Below are 22,047 nucleotides of genomic sequence, written 5' to 3' on the forward strand. Positions count from 1 at the left end.
AAATAATATGGCGTGAGATTCTAATATGTTTTGTCCAGAACACTGAAATTTTTATATATTTTTATATATTATTTGCGATTATTAATTCATTATAATATGTAATTATAATATCGGTTGGAATCGTGAAAGAAGTTTCGTTTTTCTGGATCTCACATCATTTATTCTTTGTACGTGTGTATGTACATACGTGATATACGTACTTTCAAGATGCGTCTCGCATGAATACATGCATAGTCACACGCATCTTTGTATTTTCGCGGTCGGTTTTCGCGATCGGTTTTTCAGGAAAACTTTTCAATTAATTATTTAATTTTATCCATATTATGAATTTTAATTTATCGAGGAATATGATTAAAATCACTCTAACGCGAAGTAAATTTTTTTCTATATCTACGTGAATTTCTAATTCAAAGATAAAGTTACGAAGAAATGGTCAATATTTTTGAACAGTTAACGGAAGTAAAAATAATTTTTATTCGTATATACAGTAAAGTTTTTTTTAATATTCTTCTTTAATTAACCTCTCGTGGTCGTGCATTTTTCGATACGATCGATACTCGTATATTCGAAGAGTACGAAATATTTGTCGGTGACGATAACCGACTATGGAAGGAGTTTTCTTCCTTCCTGATCTCTGGTCAAAATGACCAGATTGTATGGCCGGGAGCAACGAAAGGTAGGTCCAATCTGGCCCAACGAAGGACTAAATACGACGAGGTATGTGGTCAATATTGGCCACTCTGATGGAGTACCTAAGTAAGGTGCTGTACGAACTATACTTGGACTTCTTTTGATTTGTTACAATTCGGTTATGCTTCTATATACACATATTCTCGCATATGTGCGAGAGTAAAACCCCTATTAAATCCCGCGGGCGCGTTAAACTCCAAGTCAAACCCCTAGAAAATCGCGTCGCGGTTAATTAAAGATTTGTAGATTCATTATGTTGAAACACGGGTAGGTAGGGTCTGTAAATCGGAATACGGGTAGGCAGGGATTCGGATAGTTAGGGATAGGGGGACATAATTCTATAGTTAAAAAAATTAGGTGACATAAATTAACGAAGTAACAATAACTTTAATAGAATAAGTATGTATAAAGAATTTCGTGTTATTGTACGTATAGCGAATATTTCATAGTATAACGTCGAGAGAAATATTGTAGGTATTGTACAATTATTTTAATAAATATTTATTTTGCAAAATATTAAATATAAAGTATATTTAATGCAATAATTTCGATTTTACATAATTATTCTATAATAATCATATACATATTTGTATTTTTACGGTTTAACTTATATAGTTGACGATGTACATACAACTCTGCTGTTGCGAATTGTATCAGTGAGTGATAAAGTACTTTTTATTGTAAATTGACATTGCGCATACAATTACTTCTTTGCATGTATACAAATTTTTTAAAATATACAATGCTCAATTACAAACTGAGCGCGCGTTTTGTTATTTCTAGTTCTAATAAAAAAAGAGTGGTACTAGTTTATTTATAACTAGAACAACGCAAAGTTCAATTTGATCAGAATGCAAGCGTATTGATTGTCCGATATAAACGGAGCAATCTTGTATGTATATAAAAGAATGTTTAGATAATTTTCTAGTGAATATCCAGAACAGTGTGGGCTACAAATTTTATTGGCAAAAAGAGTACAAGTTTGATACAAAATCTGGCACATTTAATTATACCAAAATGCTAGTAGAAATAAAGCATATCAATAAAATATAACGATTAACGATAAAAAATCAAGTCTTAAGATGTAAACAAATGTGGTAAGTGCAGGATGTGCAGGGAGCTAGTATACCAACTACTACATTGACTTACAATAATCGTTTATTATAATACAATACAAATTATAATTAGCGACATACATACATACTGAAAGAACGATAAAGTTCCAATTTCACATGACACAAATTTGTTACAATGTTTCAAATTTATCGGCTAACGCGACGTAAAAATAAGAACATAATTTGACGATGAGACCGCGCGAAGTCGCGCGATCGAAGAACAAATGTCGCCCGTTGAAGAAAAGGGGCGATGACTACATTAAAACATTTTATTATCTTGAAACGCGCTTAATAATAACCAATAGTTTCAAGTTGTAAAGAAACGGGAATTCGTATCCTTTTACTGTGGTGATGCCTTTAACGGCATCAATAAAAGAGTATCATTAACGAATTACATGTTTTTCAATTAAAATTACTGGAAAAGAATCTGATTAATCGACAAACGCTCTGGATCAGAATATTGCACGGCGGGTAAGTTGTAATTTATGATTGAAACTTTATGATGTTTAATAGAGGCGACGAGGCTGCAAATTCATTGTTCACGTAAGGAGACGAACAACGAGATGAAGAAGAGGATACGAGCTCGTCGTTGAATCTTTATTTTTATACATGTTATATCGTGCAACTCAACGAACAATTGCGACTGCTTTTCTACCGAAGATTTGCATTGTAAGAACTTACGGAGATAAATACGAACATATGATTATTTTCATTACTGTAGACCCTCGAAGCGCAGGATCATTTTGGCACTCTTATAATTCGTCATAGTCACATCAATTGCAAATGCAGCGCACAAATAATCGAAAGAATATCGCTCGTCGAGCTGCCAATATCGGGTATATAAAAACAAAGTAAAAGCTCACGTCGAGTTTGTCGACTATATGTCTACACTAATTATAATTAATCGAGTCGCGCATTAATAATTATTACCCATGCTATTGACCGTTACTGCACGCACGTATCACGATCATCGAAACAAAAAAAAACACAGGATCAAGGAGAAATGGCGTGAGTACGTCTTCTCTTTTTATATTTACGCATGTACTAATTGTAAGTCTCCCTAAAATTTCCCCGATGAACGTGCCTTTCTCGACGAGACGAACTCGGGAGGTCTCAGTGAGGGAAGACTCGCCCGAGTAATTACAAAGATGCACGAGGAAAGCGCTAAGTGGATCAAGGCGCTGTCCTTGATCCTTTCGATTGTCAGACAATGCAACATTAATTATTTACGCACAAATATTTCCTTCTACGCATTAAAAATTCCTGTCCAGGCAAACAATTTTAGAATATAATAATAATTTACGTCACGTGAAACAACGAAATGCATTCAAGCTTGCGGCAAGAAACTTTATGTAGCTTGTAGAAAGTTGCGAGTTAACAGCATTAGCATTCCTAGTTATCTCATTTCACGTAAAACATTATCGTGCCCAATAATGTCGTTTGACGTATTCTACTAGCGAAGAGTACATAAAACTTTATATGTCAGAGCTCATGTTGACGCTCATATTGTCGATCTTGCACGCATAAATGCGAAACTATTGTGTTGTACGATTCCGTTTCTGTATTATTCGACGCGATGATTGCGTCACTTAATATCAGCATCGGGCCACGATCAACTCAGCGCACCCTCGACTCGCATCGCAAAACATTTCGTCGTTACTTTAACATGCATACGAGTTTATCGAACATGATATCTGTAATCATATCCGCGTTTCCATCAAAGAATGGAGAAGAAACTAGAAAAGATACAGACTCGTGCAACGAATAAAGAAGAAAGGAAAAAGAAAAGCCGTGTGTGTGTGGCTTGTATTTACGCAAGTATGAGTGTGTATGTGTGAATGTATTTTTATACGTTACTTGCGCGCGCGCGCGCGAGTGTGTGTCACTATAAGAGTTGACTTCGACGTAGCACTAATAAATTCTTTATCCGTCATGAGTCCGAAAAATTTAAGGACTCAACTTTAAAGATCCGCTACTTAAGAAGATTAAACTGACGAGAAGTGCAACATTAACGAAATATCGATAGAAATTTATAATGTATAATATATGTTATTTATATATATTTTTATATGTAACATATGCCATAATGACTTTTTGTATATATATATTATGTATATGTATATATAATCATATATTTATTTATTCTTCTAATATATATATTATATATACTCTGGAAGGCGACAGTAGAGAAACTACTGAAGTAAATGCATAATAATATACGCAAAGAACGAAGACATCGATTTTGAAATTTTTCCCTTGCCAATTGTATATATATATATTTTTTAATTTTCTTTATGCGGGGACTGCATTTCGTCCCCACGCGCAATTCTTCGTTAATCAGCTTCGTCTTTTCCTTGCGATAACTATTCAGATTCATACGATGAGCCAACATCTGTGCTTGTTTTTCCTTTTTATATCCTTTATAGCATACACAATGTAATATACGATCAGCAATCGCTTAGAAATACACCGAAAAATCTCGCGTAAAATTCTAGTGAGATCTAAAAATGACAGCATTCTAGGTTCCCGCTCGTTTTGTGTCATGAGAGTGCTATAGAAAGATTCAAAGATAGAGCGAGAAAAAGAGAAAGAAAGAAATTCATAGAGAACGAAAGAGAATTATGTAAGTGAGTGAGTGAGTGAGTGAGTGAGTGAGTGAGTAAGTGAATGAGTGAGTGAGTGAGTGAGTGAGTGAGTGAGAGAGAGCATGAGAGAGAGAGGAGGGGGGGGGAGAGAGAGAGAGAGAGAGAGCCCTGAGTGATAACAAGAAAGATGAATGATGAGGAATGAAGTGAAGAATGGGTAGAAGCCTAAGACAGAAAAGTTCGCTTAAACATGTTGCACAAACTCCGGATTGAGATACGAGAAACCCATAAATTCCGTCTGGTCCAAATTCATCATGAATAGCTTATCCGTGGGGGTCAGATCTGTCTTCTCTGAGGTGAATTGCTTGTCGAAATTACTCACATCCTTACGATGTTGCTGCACAAAGAAAAATAAATTGTTTTAGACATTTTTCAAAAATATCTGCAAAGATAATACGACAAAATATTTACAATTTTTGGCTTAAAAGGTGGCTGCACCTCGCGATTCTCTATCTTCTCCCAATCGATACGCCGGTAAAATGCATGGATTCGCACGTCTTCTTCGCCGCGCATTCCGCATCCCAGTCTCTTGCTCGGATTCTTCGTGAGAAACTGCAACAAATAAATTTTGCGTGTGAGCTAAAAGTTTATAATCAGCAGAACGAATTGTACACTTATTTGCACATGTGGATAGATTAAGCTCATGTTAGAAATATTTATCATCAATTTTCGGAATTATTTACAAAATAAAGTTTGCATTGACATGTTAACAGAAATAACACTTATCCAACTTTGAAAATAAAGAAATTGTGCTAATTTCTCTCGACATTTCCATTGCAGGACGATCCTAAATCTTTTTCAAGTCCTTTATATTGTATTTAAATAAATAAATCTCTCGAGACTCCGTATATAAGCACCTAAAATTTATTGAAATTCCAGAAAACTGTAGGAATAATACGGGTATATAGAAGACGTGCGTACCGCTTTACAAACTTCTTTGGCTTCTTTAGACAGACTCTTCGGGTAACTGACATTGTGGTCCGTAATCGCGGAAAAAAGTTCATCCTCATCCTCACCGTCGAACGGAGGCTGACCTACCAACATCTCGTAGAGTAATACACCGTAAGCCCACCAGTCTACGGATTTTCCGTAAGGTTGATATAAGATAATCTGCGCAAAAATGACAAAGTAAGACAAAACCGAAGTTCTACTCTGACAAGTAAAACAATACAGAAGTTCGGTTTATTGAATATCTCAGAATTTGCGAAAATGTACAAAGTATAATCTTCCTACAAGTTGCCAGTAACTAACAAAATATAGATTTTTTTATTGACCTAACTGTAACTGGTCATATTTATTGAAAATAATACGTCACAACGTTTCGATCATTGGTTGTTGTCCTTTTTAAGTACATTCTACGTTATGTAAAAAGTGAATTCTACGTCCTACAAAATATTAGAGCAAAAGTAGCATAATATCAGCTATCGTTCAATTTAAAGTCGATTGTATTTCTCCAGAAAACTTTAATTTGCGACTTAGTTAATAGAATACGGAATGTTGAAATTAAAAAAAGTAGCGAGAAAAGATAATTTTTCTGCACATTTCTATTAAGAAAAAATTAATTTGAAATTTCGCAAGGAACAACTGTACATATTCATCCGCGCGTCAATATTCTGCAATATTTTGGTCATGCAAGTTCTGTTTAAGCATTTACCTCAGGCGCTATGTAATCAGGCGTGCCGCAAAAGGTCTTGGTGGTCTTGTCACCGGTGATGCCTTCTTTGCACATGCCGAAGTCCGCAATTTTTATGTGACCATCTTGGTCCAGCAAGACATTGTCAAGCTTGAGATCGCGGTAAACGATACCGCGCGAGTGCAGGTAGAACAAGCCGATCGCTATCTCAGACGAGTAGAATCTGCAAACGTAGAGAGCGACATAAGGTACGAGGTACATTCGTCGAAATCAATTGTGATTCTAAGAATAAAATAAACGCGACATTACGGGCGTGGTAAACGAGTAAAAATTAAGGACGCGACGATGACGATAATGACGAGGCGTAACCGCGCGCGCACGTCCGTCTCGGTGAGACACATCTCCCGGGTACAATCGGTTTTCATTTCGTATTCGGAGCGTGTTGAGAAAGTTCGACAACGTGAATCGCTCGAGAGTTCCCGTCCTCGGCGTTCCTACGTCGTCCGCATCTCTCACAGCGCTTTAATAGAGTTAAGGATATCGATCCGCAAGTTAAAGCGGAGCGCGTTCATGAACACTAAAATACTCACACTGCCACAGGCTCTTTAAATTTGCCACACTGCTGTATTTGGTACATCAGATCGCCGCCGTTCACATATTCCATCACGAAGTACAGGCGATCCTAAAGCGGAAAGCAGAAAGCGGATCTTTGTAAGTCGTAAGCAAGTGTTGCGGTTAATCTTTCATTGCGTTTCGCATCGTTCGTATACAGGAGAACTTGTATGCCCTTCGCGCCACGTCCCTCATTGCGGAAATTTTAATACGAAACTTAACAAGAGAGAATCAATCCAGTTTGATAAATGAAACCTTGAGAAGAATATGGACGAGTTTTATTTTTTAAATAAATTAAATAAATTAGTAAGGCTCGTATGTGTTCAACACAAATTTCAAAGAATTTAAGGGACTCAGAGCCGTGACAGGATGGTAGTGTCTAAATATTCTATTCTAAATTTATTGCGAAAAAATATCACCTCGGCCAGGGTTTGAACCTGGACCTCCCTCTCGCTAGGCGGGCGTCTCAACCAATTCGACCACCGAGGCACATGGCAATACTCATCGCAATAAACAGTCTAATGTTGATTCCCAAGTGCCACCTATCGTGACAGTATTCGAAATCGAGAACTGTGCGCCGACTTGATTTGTCAGTCTTAAAACACAGTATCATCTCCACACTGTATCCCCAATATTACGTTCCCCCCTCCCCCCGATTTAATAATTAAATTGAGAGTAAGAAACGCGTTTTATTTTTTAGTAATTTAAAATGGATTTTGGTTAGAATAGAATTCTCGTAATCGTAAGTTAAATGTATTTAAGGATTTTAATATTTCTTCTCAAAATTATACAAGACTTCAGGTATAAAAGAGAAGTGAAGATAAAAATAAACACGCCGTAGGTACGATTTATAATGAGTTAAATGTTTAATTCAACACCGTATTCTAATCGTAAATAAAGAATGCATGTAACTCGGCCGAGCAGAAAAGGTACTGTATATACCATCGTCTGAAAACAAGAATGCAATTGCACCAGGAAGGGCGGCTTGCTCGAGAGCGCGAGTACACGTTTCTCAACCATTGTGCATTCCACATCGTCGTCCTGGATAATGATGTCCTTCTTCAAGATTTTGATGGCGTACAGTTCATCAGTTCCCTTTCTCTCCGCCAACAAGACCTAGAATTAATTAATTCCGTCAAAATGCGGCCGATTGCGGGGTAAAACAACCGTTTCCCAAGATTGTTAAAACTTACCTTGCCGAAGCTGCCTTTGCCAAGTACCATTAAGAAATTGAAATCGCTAGCTCTTATCAGGTCACTCTTGCCCATGTTGTGCGGCACATCCTTGTCCTGGGCCGTGTGTGTCTTTTTCGTCACCGAAGTTTTCTGAATAAAGTAAACTCGCGTATAAGTCATGTCAGGACTGGGCTATCGTTATATAAAATACAAAGTAGAAAGTTTTTAGTAGATTATTTCAGATGAACTTTTAATATCACTTGAAATATTATTAAAAATCACCTTGTTATCTTTATCGGAAAGATAATTTAGCCAACTGAACAAATTACTTTAAGGGATAACTTGTCACTAACTTAGTTGTTTCATATCAAGTGATGAATGATGTATTTTAAAGATAAATCACGGCTCGCACGTTGCCCAGTAAATAAATACCCGCATTTTGGTTTTAAGCTCGGCGAGGTCGACGCCTTCCTCTGGAACAGGTACATTGTAGAACTCTCCTTCCTCTTGAGTGAGCAGCTTGAACCATCCACTTGCAGGCGCTTTAATAAGCTCCGATATGCCAAAGGATAAGGATCCCATAAAATCGTTTCTGGATGTTCGGTCCCAATCCCATACCTCGATCAGCAGCCGTCTATCTTTATCCTCGGGTTTGAGGTCGCTAATTGTTAAAGTCAGATTGCTATACGTGTTGCTTTTATCTTGCGGGAATAATAATCCTTGTAACCTCTTCTAACTCTCAATCTTTAAATGCGCCTTTCCTACTTCGATGATTGTTGAATTTGTGATTTGTCATAAAATGGAGAGCTTGACATATAATTTTGTATAACCTACTTGAAAAATTATCTCAATCTACTGCGTAGTTCACCAACATCGATAAGTGATTAGATTTCAAATAAATTCATATAATGCACGCATTATAAATATTTATTATAATATTTTGCTTAATATATTTTGTAATTTACATATTCTGTCAAAATCGAATCTCTCAAGGCTTTATTTCATGGCTTTAATTTTGAAAAGGAACACGAAATTTATCTGTCATCTTCGTTACGTAATGCTTAAGTTTGTTTTAGTTAGAGAAAAAACATCTGCAAACGAAACTTCATCATTAGAGGAACATTTTAATTCTCTGGAATAAGGATCTAATTGTCTGATGCGAAAGCGAACTCGGTGCTCGATTAGCGAACGAGCGAAACAACTTACAAGATGATTGTCTCGTTCCATTCTGGATTTAAGCACGCCTTGATTGTCTTCGTTTTCTTCTTCACGTTGTCCGAATCCGGGATTACCGGGATTAGCTTCAGCTTAACGTAGGGATCCGATAGCCCATTCGGATCCATCGGAATGAGATTTCGTCCCTCTCGCACTGCGAACGAACAAATCGAGATCTTTTAGAAAGAATATACGAAGAGGAAGACGCGAGATAACAGCGGAGCACTTATTCGGAAAATGAGTTTCGCGCAGAGTATTCCGAAAATTAGAGTATCGATTATTAAAGAAATTCGAGCAAGCAAGTGTCCTAAACCTACTGCAGATACACCGGAAATTATCATTATTATTATTCGTAATGTTTAGTGCATTTTCAAAAATAAATTTATAACATAATATTCTCAAACTACCAGGCCTGCCGGTTAATAATTCTTAATTTCTTCATTTAAAAACCACGTTTAATTTGGGTGAATGGTAGAAAATGTTTTATTCAAAGTATGCGCCATCGCTAGCTATACATTTTTCCAATCTTTAAAATTGAGAGCACATTCTTAAAACTCTCATCAGTTATTAAGCTTGTTTTGAACAATCCTACATATCTCATCGGTTTTCCTTAAACAGCCCATTAATATGATTTTTATTTTATATATTTTATACCAAATACGCCTGACATTTTATAATAATGTAATTAATAACTACTGACTGGAGGTGAAACGTAGTTAAGAAGAATGTAATTAAGAGGAGAAAAATCGCGTTTTGTTTTGCACGAAGAAACCTCTGATCTAGTTTATCGCTAATTTTAATTAAACCTCGAGGACATGGCGGTAATATCCTGGTATCCCGGTCAGGCTCGCTGCGAGTGAGTTCGAAGAAACCTTATTTTCGAGATAATCGACAGGTGATAAGAGCTTCGAGGCAGCCAACACGCCGTTTCTCCGCGACGCTTATCAAATTACTTAGATGCTGCGATCGCGGCAAGATGGTATTGCGCGGGCTATGGCATTTTGCAAGTTTATGCAAAATTTATGCAATAATGCAGGGTATTGCGTAATTCGTAAATCATAACACCACGTATGATAATAATTCCTGATAATGATTCAAATTTTGTGTCGATTTGCGAAGCTTACATAAAGGTTAGTTTGGATTAACATTTATTTTCTGAATCTGTATTTGTCGTAATGTTAATTTTTTTTGCATAAGTTATATGATTAGTGAAACAATTTTACACATAATTGTATTAAAATCATTTTACATTAATTTAATAAACTACAATAATTTATACGATTTCGAGAATAAATCATATTAGTCGTTTTATATTATTGAAAAATAAATTATAATAATCATACAGGCATGTTACATTTTTTATTTAATATATATATGTAATGTAAAGCATCATACGAATAATTTATCGTGGAATGTCAAATTTTTTGTAAAATATGATGCGTCAACATATTTTTATTCTTTTTTTTTGTTTTAATGAATGTGATACATCTTTAAGAGTAAGATGCTACATAAAAAAAACTGTCACTTATACTTAATGACCGCTTGTTACAATAATTGGTCGTTAAATTTCTGTAACTTGAATACCAGTTAAGAATTTATAGAGCAAAAAGGATTAGTTATATAAGAAAGATATAAGTAAAACGTTATTACGATTCGAATGCTTGCGAGCTGTGAAACGAGATATTTGTGGTGCAGTTAAGGTTCGCCAGGGTTCTCTAGTAATAGCATCACGGTGAACCGATTTGACGAGAGCCATGGAAAATTTAATGCACTCTAGCCGTGGCGAATTTAGAGGATGGCGATGGATATCGGCGCGTTAATGCTGGCTGAGGATAATTACGCTTTCAGGTTGTAACGGTATTCAGGGCTATTACGTTCTTACGATAATAATGCCTGCGATCACCTGGCCCTTACAAGGCTCAATATATCGCAAGCGATCATAGATAACAACTCCGATGCCATTGTTACACTGTCCTCGGATAAATATCCGAAATGATCATCCTCGACAATGACGTTGAATGGTTTTATTAAATCAGACTTTCGAAAAGCGAGGGTTCTCTAATTAATTTTAACGAGTGAGAATATTTATAAGGAGCTCAGCTAGTAAAGAGCCACTAATAACGAGCTATTATTATCGCGCCGTTTAACGATCGGCTTCCCCTTCACATCATCTATCTTTGTCTCAAATGAGCGTTAAAAATTCGTTTCGGATTATTCGTTTGCCGCAATCGGCAATTCAAGCGTATCTAATTTATTTGTGGTATATTCCCACCAAAGAACGTATGCTTTCCTGAGTGCGGAATGATCTCATCGTAAAAAATAATCTCCGTAAACACATTATGAAGGTTCAATATGTGTGACGCATTTCATTACTCATTATAATTTAAACCGGAAATCTTTTTTGCAGCATGATTAAATATAAATGCGTCCATTAATTAAATTCAAGTCCGTCTTTCATAATCGAATATCATTGTATTTAGATGAGTGGAACATGATTTTTTAAATATTATTTTACGTACATAGAAAGAGTAAAGAGATTTAATATTTTTTTATTGTAAAATTTATGTTTTATTGTAAATTAAATAAATCTATTTAATTGAATAGAATACTAAACAAATTAGCGAAAATAAACTTCTGATATATATTCCAGTTTTTGGATACTATTATATTAATACCTTATTATATTATTATGAACATAAAATTGTATAAGTTTCACCACAGTGTTTTAGATTTTCCTCTTTCTTGAATATATCATAAAAAAATATTAAAAGAAAGTAATTAGTTTCGTATTAAATGCTTTTTCAAACTCTTTCTTATGTAATAAGACAAAAGAAAAGACACTTTATAACACTGAAACTAATAAACCATAGTTTATGTTACCATAAAATGATGCCAGAAATTGTATAATTACAAAATTTTGTAATCAATTTTGTTATTCGTAATATTACATACATATCCTTTAATCTCTTTCTAAAAATCCGAGACAGGGAAAAGTTCAATCATAGCGATAATTGATTTTCCATCCTACGAGAGGAAGAAAAAACTGAAAGTTGTCTAATGTAAGAAATAAAAAATGTATGAAGATATTTAAGATCACTAATTGCGATTACAAAATCAGATTAAAATAATTTTTTAATGTAGACCTGAAAGTTATAATACAAACATAATACAAATAATAGAAAATATATTGTAAGTGTATAAAATATAGTGTTGTCGATTAATTTGTGACAATGAAATAATTTCGAAGATTTGAAAAAGTGTGAAATAGAGAGAGAGAGAGAGAGAGAGAGAGAGAGAGAGAGACCCTGACATAAATTTTAAAGTAAACAAATCGAAAGGGATAAAGGTATAGAGGCAAATTGGGGCATAAGACGTAATTAAACTCACCTTCTATGGAGAGTTTGCTACCGGCACATGAGATGTGCAGGTGTATACGACCACGTCTTTCGGTGTGATCGCATCCGCATAGATTCGGCACGCTCTCCTCGCATCTTTTGTGCACGTTCATGTCGCATGCTACGTCATTAGATTATCATCAATTATATCATCATTGACCTTCGTCCATAATCTCTGTTTTTTTTTCTCTCAGTGTTGCCGCAAAAAGATCGATTTGTTGTATCATTAATTTCCAACCAGGCAACGTAATCGCAGCTGATGTTCAAATTGCGCGAGGCTGCTCGTCCATTCTTTTTAAATATTCTTAAATTGGCTATATCGCTTCGGATATTTCAAGCGATTAAAGTTTTCGAGCACAGCTGCGGTTACGCATACGTACGCGTGGGAGATTTATCAGGATCAGGAAGATAAATGAGTTATTTATTTCGAAAGCAGCGTATCACATTATGAAGAAAAGATTCAAGTATATTACTACCTTTAAAGCCGTTTAATTATATTATACAATAAGTTAACGTCTAGACAGTAAAACAAAAAGTTGCTATAATTTCTACCACAGGAGATCTTTGCGTTCATTCGTCGCATTAAAAATACGACGATAGAAACCGAGGAAAAATAGGTATTTACATGTTTCTCTTGTCTAGTAGAATATCAATTTATAATATTGTACAATTATAATATTGTATTGACTACAGTGTTTACAACGTTAGAACTTTATCTTTGCTAAAACCGCTTCCAAAATAACTCACTATACTGAAAAGTTGAACATTAAGACAATTCATATTTCAAAATACGGGATAAATGTTCATTCTTTTTCATGTCGATGAAAATAGCATCTGCAAGCATTCAGTGGGAACCAAGTGAAACGGATGAATAGAATAGCAGAGTGAATCGAATTTAAGATGGCCCAGAGGACAAGCACGGTGACAATATGAAAGTAACTGCTTCCTGTCGATTTGAAGAAAACTCGCGAGGCGAAAATTGAAATACAGCAAATCGATAAACGAGCATTTATGAAGATGCGACTCGCTCTCCGATCGCATTCATCTCATGTTATTATAAATCGTAATTGTGTTTAACATAAAACAATAAAGGTACAATCATTTTGCGAATGTACAGAAAAACAAGTTATCTTATGGTAAACCATGAGTATGACCTCGTTTCTTGTTGGCATTATTCCCACGCGTACATACTATATGTAAAATATTCTACAAGATCTCTCGCTATTTCGCGCAAGATCTACTAACGGAATGAAAGGTTCGGTACAAATATGGTAAACAGTTATGTGTATAGCTGTGTATAAATACATGTCAACGAAAAGCTAATTGCGGGTAACACGAATGATAATCACGCAAGTGGTCAACACACAGTATGCAATCAGAGGTTCGCATGTCTGTCAAGGAAGGGTATACGATTAGGTACTTGAATTCACGCGCTGATAAGTGGATGCTATAAATCTACATGAACGTGTATATATATAAATATACAAAGTTTACATGCATGCACGATAAACATGGTTGTGTGCACATGTATATGTGTGTGTGTAAATATATTATATATACATATGTATGTGAATATTTGTATATATCGTGCATCAGTGCGTAGATATACAAAAGTACGTACATATAGAGACATTCTTATAGTAACATGTAAAGACTGCATAATATTACTATTTCTTTTCTACACTTTGTTTACAGATAGCCGTTATTTCGCGAAATAAGTTTCAAACAGCTACAAGGAATATAACAAAAAGATGCTAAAGAATACAAATGAAACTTGACCAATAAGTAACGTAAATTCTCCAATAGGTAAGCGCCGCTAGTATACACGGCTAAATAAGAACTTCATTGCTCACTTGAGGGGATGCTGGAGTTATTCTGCACTTTTGCACCTTCTGCACTTAAAACTGTCTGTTTTGTGGGAACATTTGTGTAATATACAAATTAAATAGCTCACGTGTACAGATCGAAAGCAGCTCGCTATTCCGGCTAAGTGAAAGAACAATATGGCATCACTGAAACTAAGTTTGTAAGTCTAATAAAAAATAATAGTGAGCAACACACATACTACATATACTGTATGTGTGTATTGCTCACTATTATTTTTTATTAGACTCACAAACTTAGTTTCAGTGATGCCATATTGTTCTTTCATTTGGCCGGAATAGCAAGCTGCTTTCGATCTGTATACATAAGCCATTTAATTTGTATATTACACAAATGTTTCCGTGAACTGGCAGTTTTTAGGTTAGAATGGTGCAAAAGTGCAGAATCATTCCAGCATTCCCTTAAGGGGTCATTTCACTTTAACGGCGCAAAAAATATGCTTATCTTTAACAATTTTTTTCACAGTAAACACACCGTACAATGAAATGAGTAAACATGCGCAGAATCCTTTGATAATATTCAATTAAAAGATTCAGTCAACAAAATGATTCAATGAAATTGTTTCGTTTCATTCGACAAAATGGGTCTCTCAGTGTAGAAAAAGCTTAATTAAAAAATTGTTTAAATTGTGACAAACATTTTTTGGTGTTATTTATGAGTGCCCTAACAAATTCCAAAAAAGATTTATTTCATTGTATGGCGTATTTACTGCGAAAAAAAAGGATAAACATAGTTTTTGGGTCGTTAAAGCGGAATGACCCCTTAAACTTACGGATTTATCTTCTCTTACTTTTGACTTGTGATTTAATTATCAAAATAATTAGTACAATTATCAAAAGTTGAAAACTTAAATGATGGCTTCTTTGGAAATTTTCGTAAAGTCAAAATTAAAATCAGAGGAGAGCAGTCTGTAATAAATTGAGTTAAACCAATTATGTGTCGTCGAGAATTTCGCTATATGCACGCATACATATCGCATGTACAGTCACTGAAATCATACTACATTGATTACGTAATTACTTCATTTTAATAGCGATAACAATAATTACTCGTCCAAGTGAGCGGTGCGTCAAATGACGTAATATATACAATTTATATACATATGTAATACACTGGTAGAGATGCGTATGACGGCACATCGGTGGGTGTTCAACACCCGGCGAGATGCACACGACGCGGGGTTAGAATGCGCCGTGTGAATAAGCGACAAGTGAATAGGCGAAGAATGGAGAGAGTGGTATATTAAAATACATTTCTGCTCGCGCTTTGTGTGTCGGGGGGGATAGGCACAAGGCGGTCGCCGTCTATATGACGGAGAGAACGAGGAGGAGATCGAGCAGCGCGCAGCAGTGATACAATATAGTGTGTAGTACGGTCGGGTGATAACATAAAAAATGCACCAAAGTGTATCTACATAAGACCAATATATATATCGATCGTGTTAATATATTCTGTTAAGTTGAATAGGTATGAAAATTACTTTATTTCAAGAAATATATTCGTTCGAATCGCGGGGTGATGCGGTCGATTAGATTTTCTTCGGTTGAGTGTTCGAGTGATGGAGAATGTTACATGCGCTTAAGGGTGCTTCCTAAAACGGAGAGGATTTCTGCTGAGATAAGGATTTGCGTGTCCCCTTATCTTTCCGAAGGAAAACGCAGAAAGTGCGGCAACTGGCACGCACCTCATCGCGATATACCGCAAGGTACGTTTCCGTGCCACTCTCGCTGCATGTAAAATTCACTGCTAAATACGTCAGTGTCGCCCGGTACACGTTTTCCGTGTCAGTCGGCGTGCAATCGTGCATCTCGTCGCCCGAAAGCTTTTCCACAGAGCTCGCAAGAGAGACGACAGTGAAATAGCTAGCGTACCAGCGAGCGTGAAGCGGTGGGTCTTCTCGATGGCGGGGGGGATGTTTCTTTCAAGTGCATCGAGAGGGTGATTACGCGGTCTAAAGCCCGTGCAAAACCCGTAGCACGAATGTCGAAGCGCAAAAAGTGAACCACACTCGAGTGAAGAACCCTGGTTTTTAAAGTGAGATCTCCTGCAGACGTTTAAAGATACGGTGATAAGCGAGATAATCGCGTGCGTCTGTGTTTTTCAGGACGATCTTGAATTTACATTAACGTGCTTCGTTGCTCCGATCAACGCTGAAAACAATACGATTCTAGAAAGCTCGAATTTCAATGTTGTAAAAACTCGCAGAAATAATCTCTATGTTTATTCGTAATTAGAGTAACAGCGAAAATTACCTACGTCTATCGAAATCGTACCTTATATTTCAAATTCTGACTAAAAAAATTGTGAATTAATTTTTCCAAAAATCTTTACATAGATATATTAATATTTTTCACTAAAGAGGAAAAGGCAGTCGGAGTCAGATGCGAACAATTAATACATATATATTAAAATAAATATACCGATACGAATTTATAATAAGCAACGGTATTAAACTAAAGTTAACAATACAATTCAAACGTTATTATCAACCGAATCATCACATATTTGTTTATTGTTATTTATATTTAAACAAAAATAAAATAATTTTGTATATATATTTTATTTTAGGCCTGTGACAAAACTTGCAAATTTTCTTGTATTAGTCATGGAGCTTCGATTGCTTCGATATCAGTTCTCGATAAAGAAGAACAAGCAATCTAATCAATTTCTTAAATTTCTAATGTTTCCAGTCGTTCTGTACAATATAAAAATGAATTATTCAGCGAGAAGTTAATGATCGTAATGCATCGTTTTTGCTGAATTTAAAAGACATAATTTATGTTTCATGGAAGATGTGCAATGCTTTAAAAGTATATAAGGTAATATATTTTCTATCATATTATAAATGTCTCTCGTTTGTTGGTCGACTCTTGAATGGTTTCTGTTAACAAAGTTAGCGATAAAAACGATTGACCATGTTCGTTGGGTTTCCGCGCTCGTATTCCATAATCAAATTTCTATAATCAAATTGATTGCTCCGATAAATCAAGCTCAACCGACTCATCTATTTGTTAAACGTATACAGGAAATTCCTACGGTTTTATTCACAAACTGTCGTCAATCACGGCGTTATTTGCATGTGTAAATATGCTTGCACCGCGACATGTGTGTTTGCGATGTATATCCAAATAAAAGATCGCTGCACCGCACAATTATAGAACGGATTGTACGGCGACCTCGAACACGACAAAGATGACGAAAAAAGCATCGTCGTTTTCTGGCTGAAAAGCTGGACGATGCGTTGTTGCCTTGAGATGCAAACTAAATAGTGCACGTTCTGTGAAATTTATTCGATTTTCGAAAGCCGTAACGGCGTAAAGACCGTTGCAACCGCGAAAACGAAAAACTAGAGAGAAATTCGTGAAAATAGCTCGACGGAGACTATCGCGTAATCGATGATCATTCTAGAAGAATCTCTGTTTAATAAAGAAAAGTTATACTTTTACATATATTAAAAATACTTCCCGGAATATTTTTATACAAAGAACAGATGTACAAAATTTAGAAAAACAAATAAAGTAGCTGTAACATTGTCGATTTAATTATCATTGCATACGGTAAAAACATTTTTGTTAATTTTGTCGAAAGCGCACGTTCAAAGAATTCATTGTGTTTTGCAATTCTTTGCAAATTTTGCAAATTCTTACAAGATCCGTTGCATAATTTCGTGTTAAATGTCGGTTACCGAAAATGTCATCGATTTGTAAATGCAAAACTACTATCGCGGCATTGTTTGTGTCTGATGGAGCGAGGTGTCATTGGGCAAACGATTCTCGAACATATGTACGTTCCCGAACTTGCCCGATACAGACGCGAATGTTGGAGATACGAAATTTCCAGTCACCTGATCCGTGCATTTCCGATGCTCCTTTCTCCCCGAGGTCTCACGAGCGACGAAGAAAATTTAAGAAGCATTTGTTACTTCTGAAGTTGATACCGTCCCACCTGGTTCCAACATTTCCGATAACCCGGCGCGAACATTCGATCAATGCGTTCGACGCATTTTCTTAATCAGATCTATCGTATTTTTAATTAAAATAGTGCATTATCTTTTTAATGCATTTGTGCCAATTCAAAGATTTTATGAAAAACATGCTATAGCGATGAATACAGAATTGTTTAATTTGAAAAAATCTTCCATTATATTTTGCGACAAATGCGCAAATAAAATGCTCATAAAAGTCACTTAATTCTGTCTCAAACCATATTTATGTACGAATATAAATGAATATAAACGATATCGCCTAAGTGAGACAAAAAATCGTAAAATCCATTTCAATCTTTTGAAAATATAATTATTTATTATTGCATTAAATTAGCTGCGATTACTTTAAAGCAGTTTAACGTGCCACGAGGTAAAAGCAACAAAAGAGACTCAATTGTCGAGTATTTTTCTATACTGCTCGCAAACGCGCAGCCTCGTGATCTGAAAAGCCTGTAACTGGGTCTCCGAATAAGTGCGCGAAACGCGCGCAACGAGATAAAGCGCGATATCGATATGTTAGCTATTAATAGCGGTATAACGAATTACCCGTTTGCACCGTCGATGGATTTTCGATATTCTTTTTTATCGGCATTTCTCGCTTTGCCCTCCATAATAACAATATCTACCGTCCATTAAACCGTAACGCGATTGTTCTTCCACCGCGTAATGCTATCCACAATGCAAACATCCCGTCTTTATTTCACCTTTATTCATAAATTATTATATATTATTAAGCTGATTACTTATGTGTCTCGTTGCATTTCTTACATGGCAATTATTACGTCAAGACGGAACTCGCGGGCATCCGCTATCAAGTATTCCGGGGCTAAAATCGATATCTGAAATTTTGGCCCACCCGTCAAATCGATCGTCTTGCCGGGAGAGATATTCGGGCAACCCAGATGGTCAAATTCCTGTGAAGCTATGGCGGGAATTAATGGTAATGGTAGCAGAGTGGGATTCGTGTGCGAGATATCTGGCTGTTTGATGGGTTTGACGTGTCGTTGACGCGTGGCTTGATTTCTTAGCTCTTTTAACTACCTGAACACTTGAGTCCCTGATGGGCGATACCGTGAAGCATCGAGCCGCAGTGGTCGCAGAAGGTCGGCGTCAGGTACGTGAAAACCTCCCATTTGTGCTTTTGGCTCGCCGCCTGGGAACAAGAAATAGGGGCCCGGAGAAGCCCGGTCCTTCATTTGTGGTCTGATCCTGTGTAGAAATCGAGACGGACGGTGGCGGTGCGCCGATCGATACATCAAAACGGGGAATCCAGCTCCGAGAAAAAAACATTAAGCCCATTTTCTATTTCCCCTTTCCCTCTTAAACCCTAAAACTGTCCCTTTTCTCTCTCTTTTTTTTTTGGCGATCCTTCCCCAAAAGCTAAGGTGAGGCAGAAGCAACAAGAAGGAATACGTGCACGTGGACCACGTGATGATAAACATTTTAAGGATAAGGTAGCGCACGATTACAATGGACGTCGTTAATGTGTGCTGCACAGGTGCAACTGGACTCTTTTCACAGAGTCTGATTTGTTGTGATACGCGTGCGGATACGATTTATAAATTTAGACCATCTGAATGCGCAAAGTTCCTAACCGGTAGGCAAAGCGAATGTTTCTCGTTTATCCATGAAGTAAGTTCACTTCTCGCTATTCGACAAATCGAAAGAGTTTCGCTCTGTCGTAAATTTAAACGGAACCTAGCGCAATACAGACAGTAATAAACCGTCCCTGTGTTTTGTGTTGTAGTCGGGGAACTGATCTCTAGACTCTAGACCATTCTGTAATTCCGAAGAAATAATTGTTGCAGTACGGGTACACGATGAAAAAAATAATCATCGTGTACAATCTTGGAGAATATTATGCCATCGCATTCTTCAAGTGTTTCAAAGAACGCTACATCCCAAACAATTTCAACTCTCAAACTGAACGGACGCAAATAATTTCAACGAGCTCTCCCAACTGTACGAAAGAGAGCGCAATTTCACGATCAGATTACCTGATACGTGAGAAGATTCAAAACAGTGGAACAACGCACACAATGTTACACGAAAATTCCTTAATAAGATGTTACTTGTGGAGTCCTGAAAGGTTGCGCGCAACTCGAAGCGTGTACGACGGTCGATTGGAAATTTGTCGTTACTATGAATATTTTCCCTCGCATAAAAGACTATAAAAATCGGTTTCACGAGACATCGACGTGGGCAGACTATCACCAGTTATTATCGAGCCTGCCTGGTCAATAGTGGCGTTATTCTTGGACCCGGTGCAGGAAAGGCTTTCACTCAAAGCTCTCAAAAGAACATCAGTGGAAAAATGCAGCGTTAACTGTAACCAATACCAACGATAAAATCCGACTAAAAATTCCAAACAAATCCTCATACAATGTAATATACAATTCTAAAAATCTTTCAAAATCATCGATGATTGTCCTCGCAATTCTCGAAAAATACTTATTCTTTTGCGACGAATAACAAACTAATAATTAAATTTATATGTTTAAATAACGTTTATCGCTACTTCTTTTTCATACAAAAGATAAAAAGAAATGATTATATTTAGATCTCAGGATACATCGGGCAATCAATTTTTTCCATAATCCCTCTCGCGATGTGAAAGTAGCGCAAATAAAAATCTACTATCACTGAGTGCACACTAAGGCCAATTTATAGTCAATTCTTATGTTTAACTTTGTCTTAAATATATGTTCAAAGAGTATTTAGCCAAAACATAATCCGTATGGATGCTATACAGATCATTTTACTGGCTACGAAATATTTCAAGAACATTTAAGACGATTCTTAAATACAAGAATTGACTGTAAACAAGCCTTAGTGCACACTCAGTGCGCACTAGTGCAAGCAACCGAATTCGCTATAAGATACACAAAATCTTGTAAGCTACTGAATCCTTCGGAATAACACCACGTAAAATTTAATTCAATAGTTGCACGGAAGCTTCTTTGAGGAGAGCAGTGTTCTCCTTCTCGAGATGCACTATAAAAACAACTTTGCGCAACATCAGGCCTCTTACACAGAGAAAACGATTTCTTTGGATTTAATAAATTTTGTTGTATCCGAACAAATTTGATATTTGAAATGGTCGAAACAAATCAATGTTTGAATTAACAAGTACGATTGTTTGAATTTGAAATAATATATATCTTTGTCAGAAATAAAATATTTGTTTGAAACGAAAGGAATATTCTCTTTAATCTAAACGATATTATTGTTTCATTCAAACAGCATTATCGTTTGATAGAAAATATGTGAAACAAATGTATATGCATACATCTTTCTCCCTTAGAATTTTCCCTTCATTAAAAGAAGAAAGATAAACACTGAATTAGTACACTATCTTCAGCCATAATAAAAAATAGACCATTAAATGATTAAACTGCGTCTGCTGATGCGGTCGTATATACAGGGTGAGTCTTTCCATATCCGACAAAATTTTTGAGAAGGTAGAACGGATCGAGATGAACGGAAAAGTCCTGTACCATTTTGCAATTTTCGTAATAGTTAACGAGTAATTAATTATTAAAAATCGTCGTCTTAGGCCGGCCTACCGTCCAATTCGAGCGCGTGGCAAGATGTGACCGCCTGGCGATCGATATTGCTATGCGCACATCTCGCCACGCGCTCGAATTGGGCGGTAGGCCGGCCTAAGACAACGATTTTTAATAATTAATTACTCGTTA

At 36.2% G+C, this 22,047-nt stretch overlaps 1 protein-coding gene and 1 non-coding gene across 3 annotated transcripts in view; both read right to left on the reverse strand.

The window, feature by feature from the left end:
• Positions 1-4,493: 4,493 nt before the first annotated feature.
• Positions 4,494-22,047, reverse strand: part of LOC105559949 (protein kinase C, brain isozyme) — a 33,595-nt gene continuing 16,041 nt past the window's right edge. The window contains exons 3-13 of one of the 2 annotated variants that reach the window (XM_012008623.1): positions 19,391-19,502; positions 12,473-12,601; positions 9,077-9,239; positions 8,303-8,531; positions 7,889-8,020; positions 7,638-7,811; positions 6,674-6,765; positions 6,105-6,306; positions 5,372-5,560; positions 4,862-5,002; positions 4,494-4,787 (exon numbers count right to left, since the gene is read on the reverse strand). In XM_012008623.1, the coding sequence (XP_011864013.1) occupies positions 4,635-4,787; positions 4,862-5,002; positions 5,372-5,560; positions 6,105-6,306; positions 6,674-6,765; positions 7,638-7,811; positions 7,889-8,020; positions 8,303-8,531; positions 9,077-9,239; positions 12,473-12,601; positions 19,391-19,430 (1,644 nt within the window). In that variant the 5' untranslated portion in view covers positions 19,431-19,502 and the 3' untranslated portion in view covers positions 4,494-4,634. The remainder of the gene's footprint in view (positions 4,788-4,861; positions 5,003-5,371; positions 5,561-6,104; positions 6,307-6,673; positions 6,766-7,637; positions 7,812-7,888; positions 8,021-8,302; positions 8,532-9,076; positions 9,240-12,472; positions 12,602-19,390; positions 19,503-22,047) is intronic. The other variant, XM_012008624.1, reaches the window with a different exon arrangement.
• Trnaa-agc lies at positions 7,112-7,184 on the reverse strand. The gene has a single exon. It is a non-coding gene; the product is annotated as a tRNA-Ala (tRNA).

The sequence above is a fragment of the Vollenhovia emeryi genome, unplaced genomic scaffold (assembly GCF_000949405.1).
Source record: "Vollenhovia emeryi isolate VEMERY1.0 unplaced genomic scaffold, V.emery_V1.0 DF939248.1, whole genome shotgun sequence".
Classification (NCBI taxonomy): domain Eukaryota; kingdom Metazoa; phylum Arthropoda; class Insecta; order Hymenoptera; family Formicidae; genus Vollenhovia; species Vollenhovia emeryi.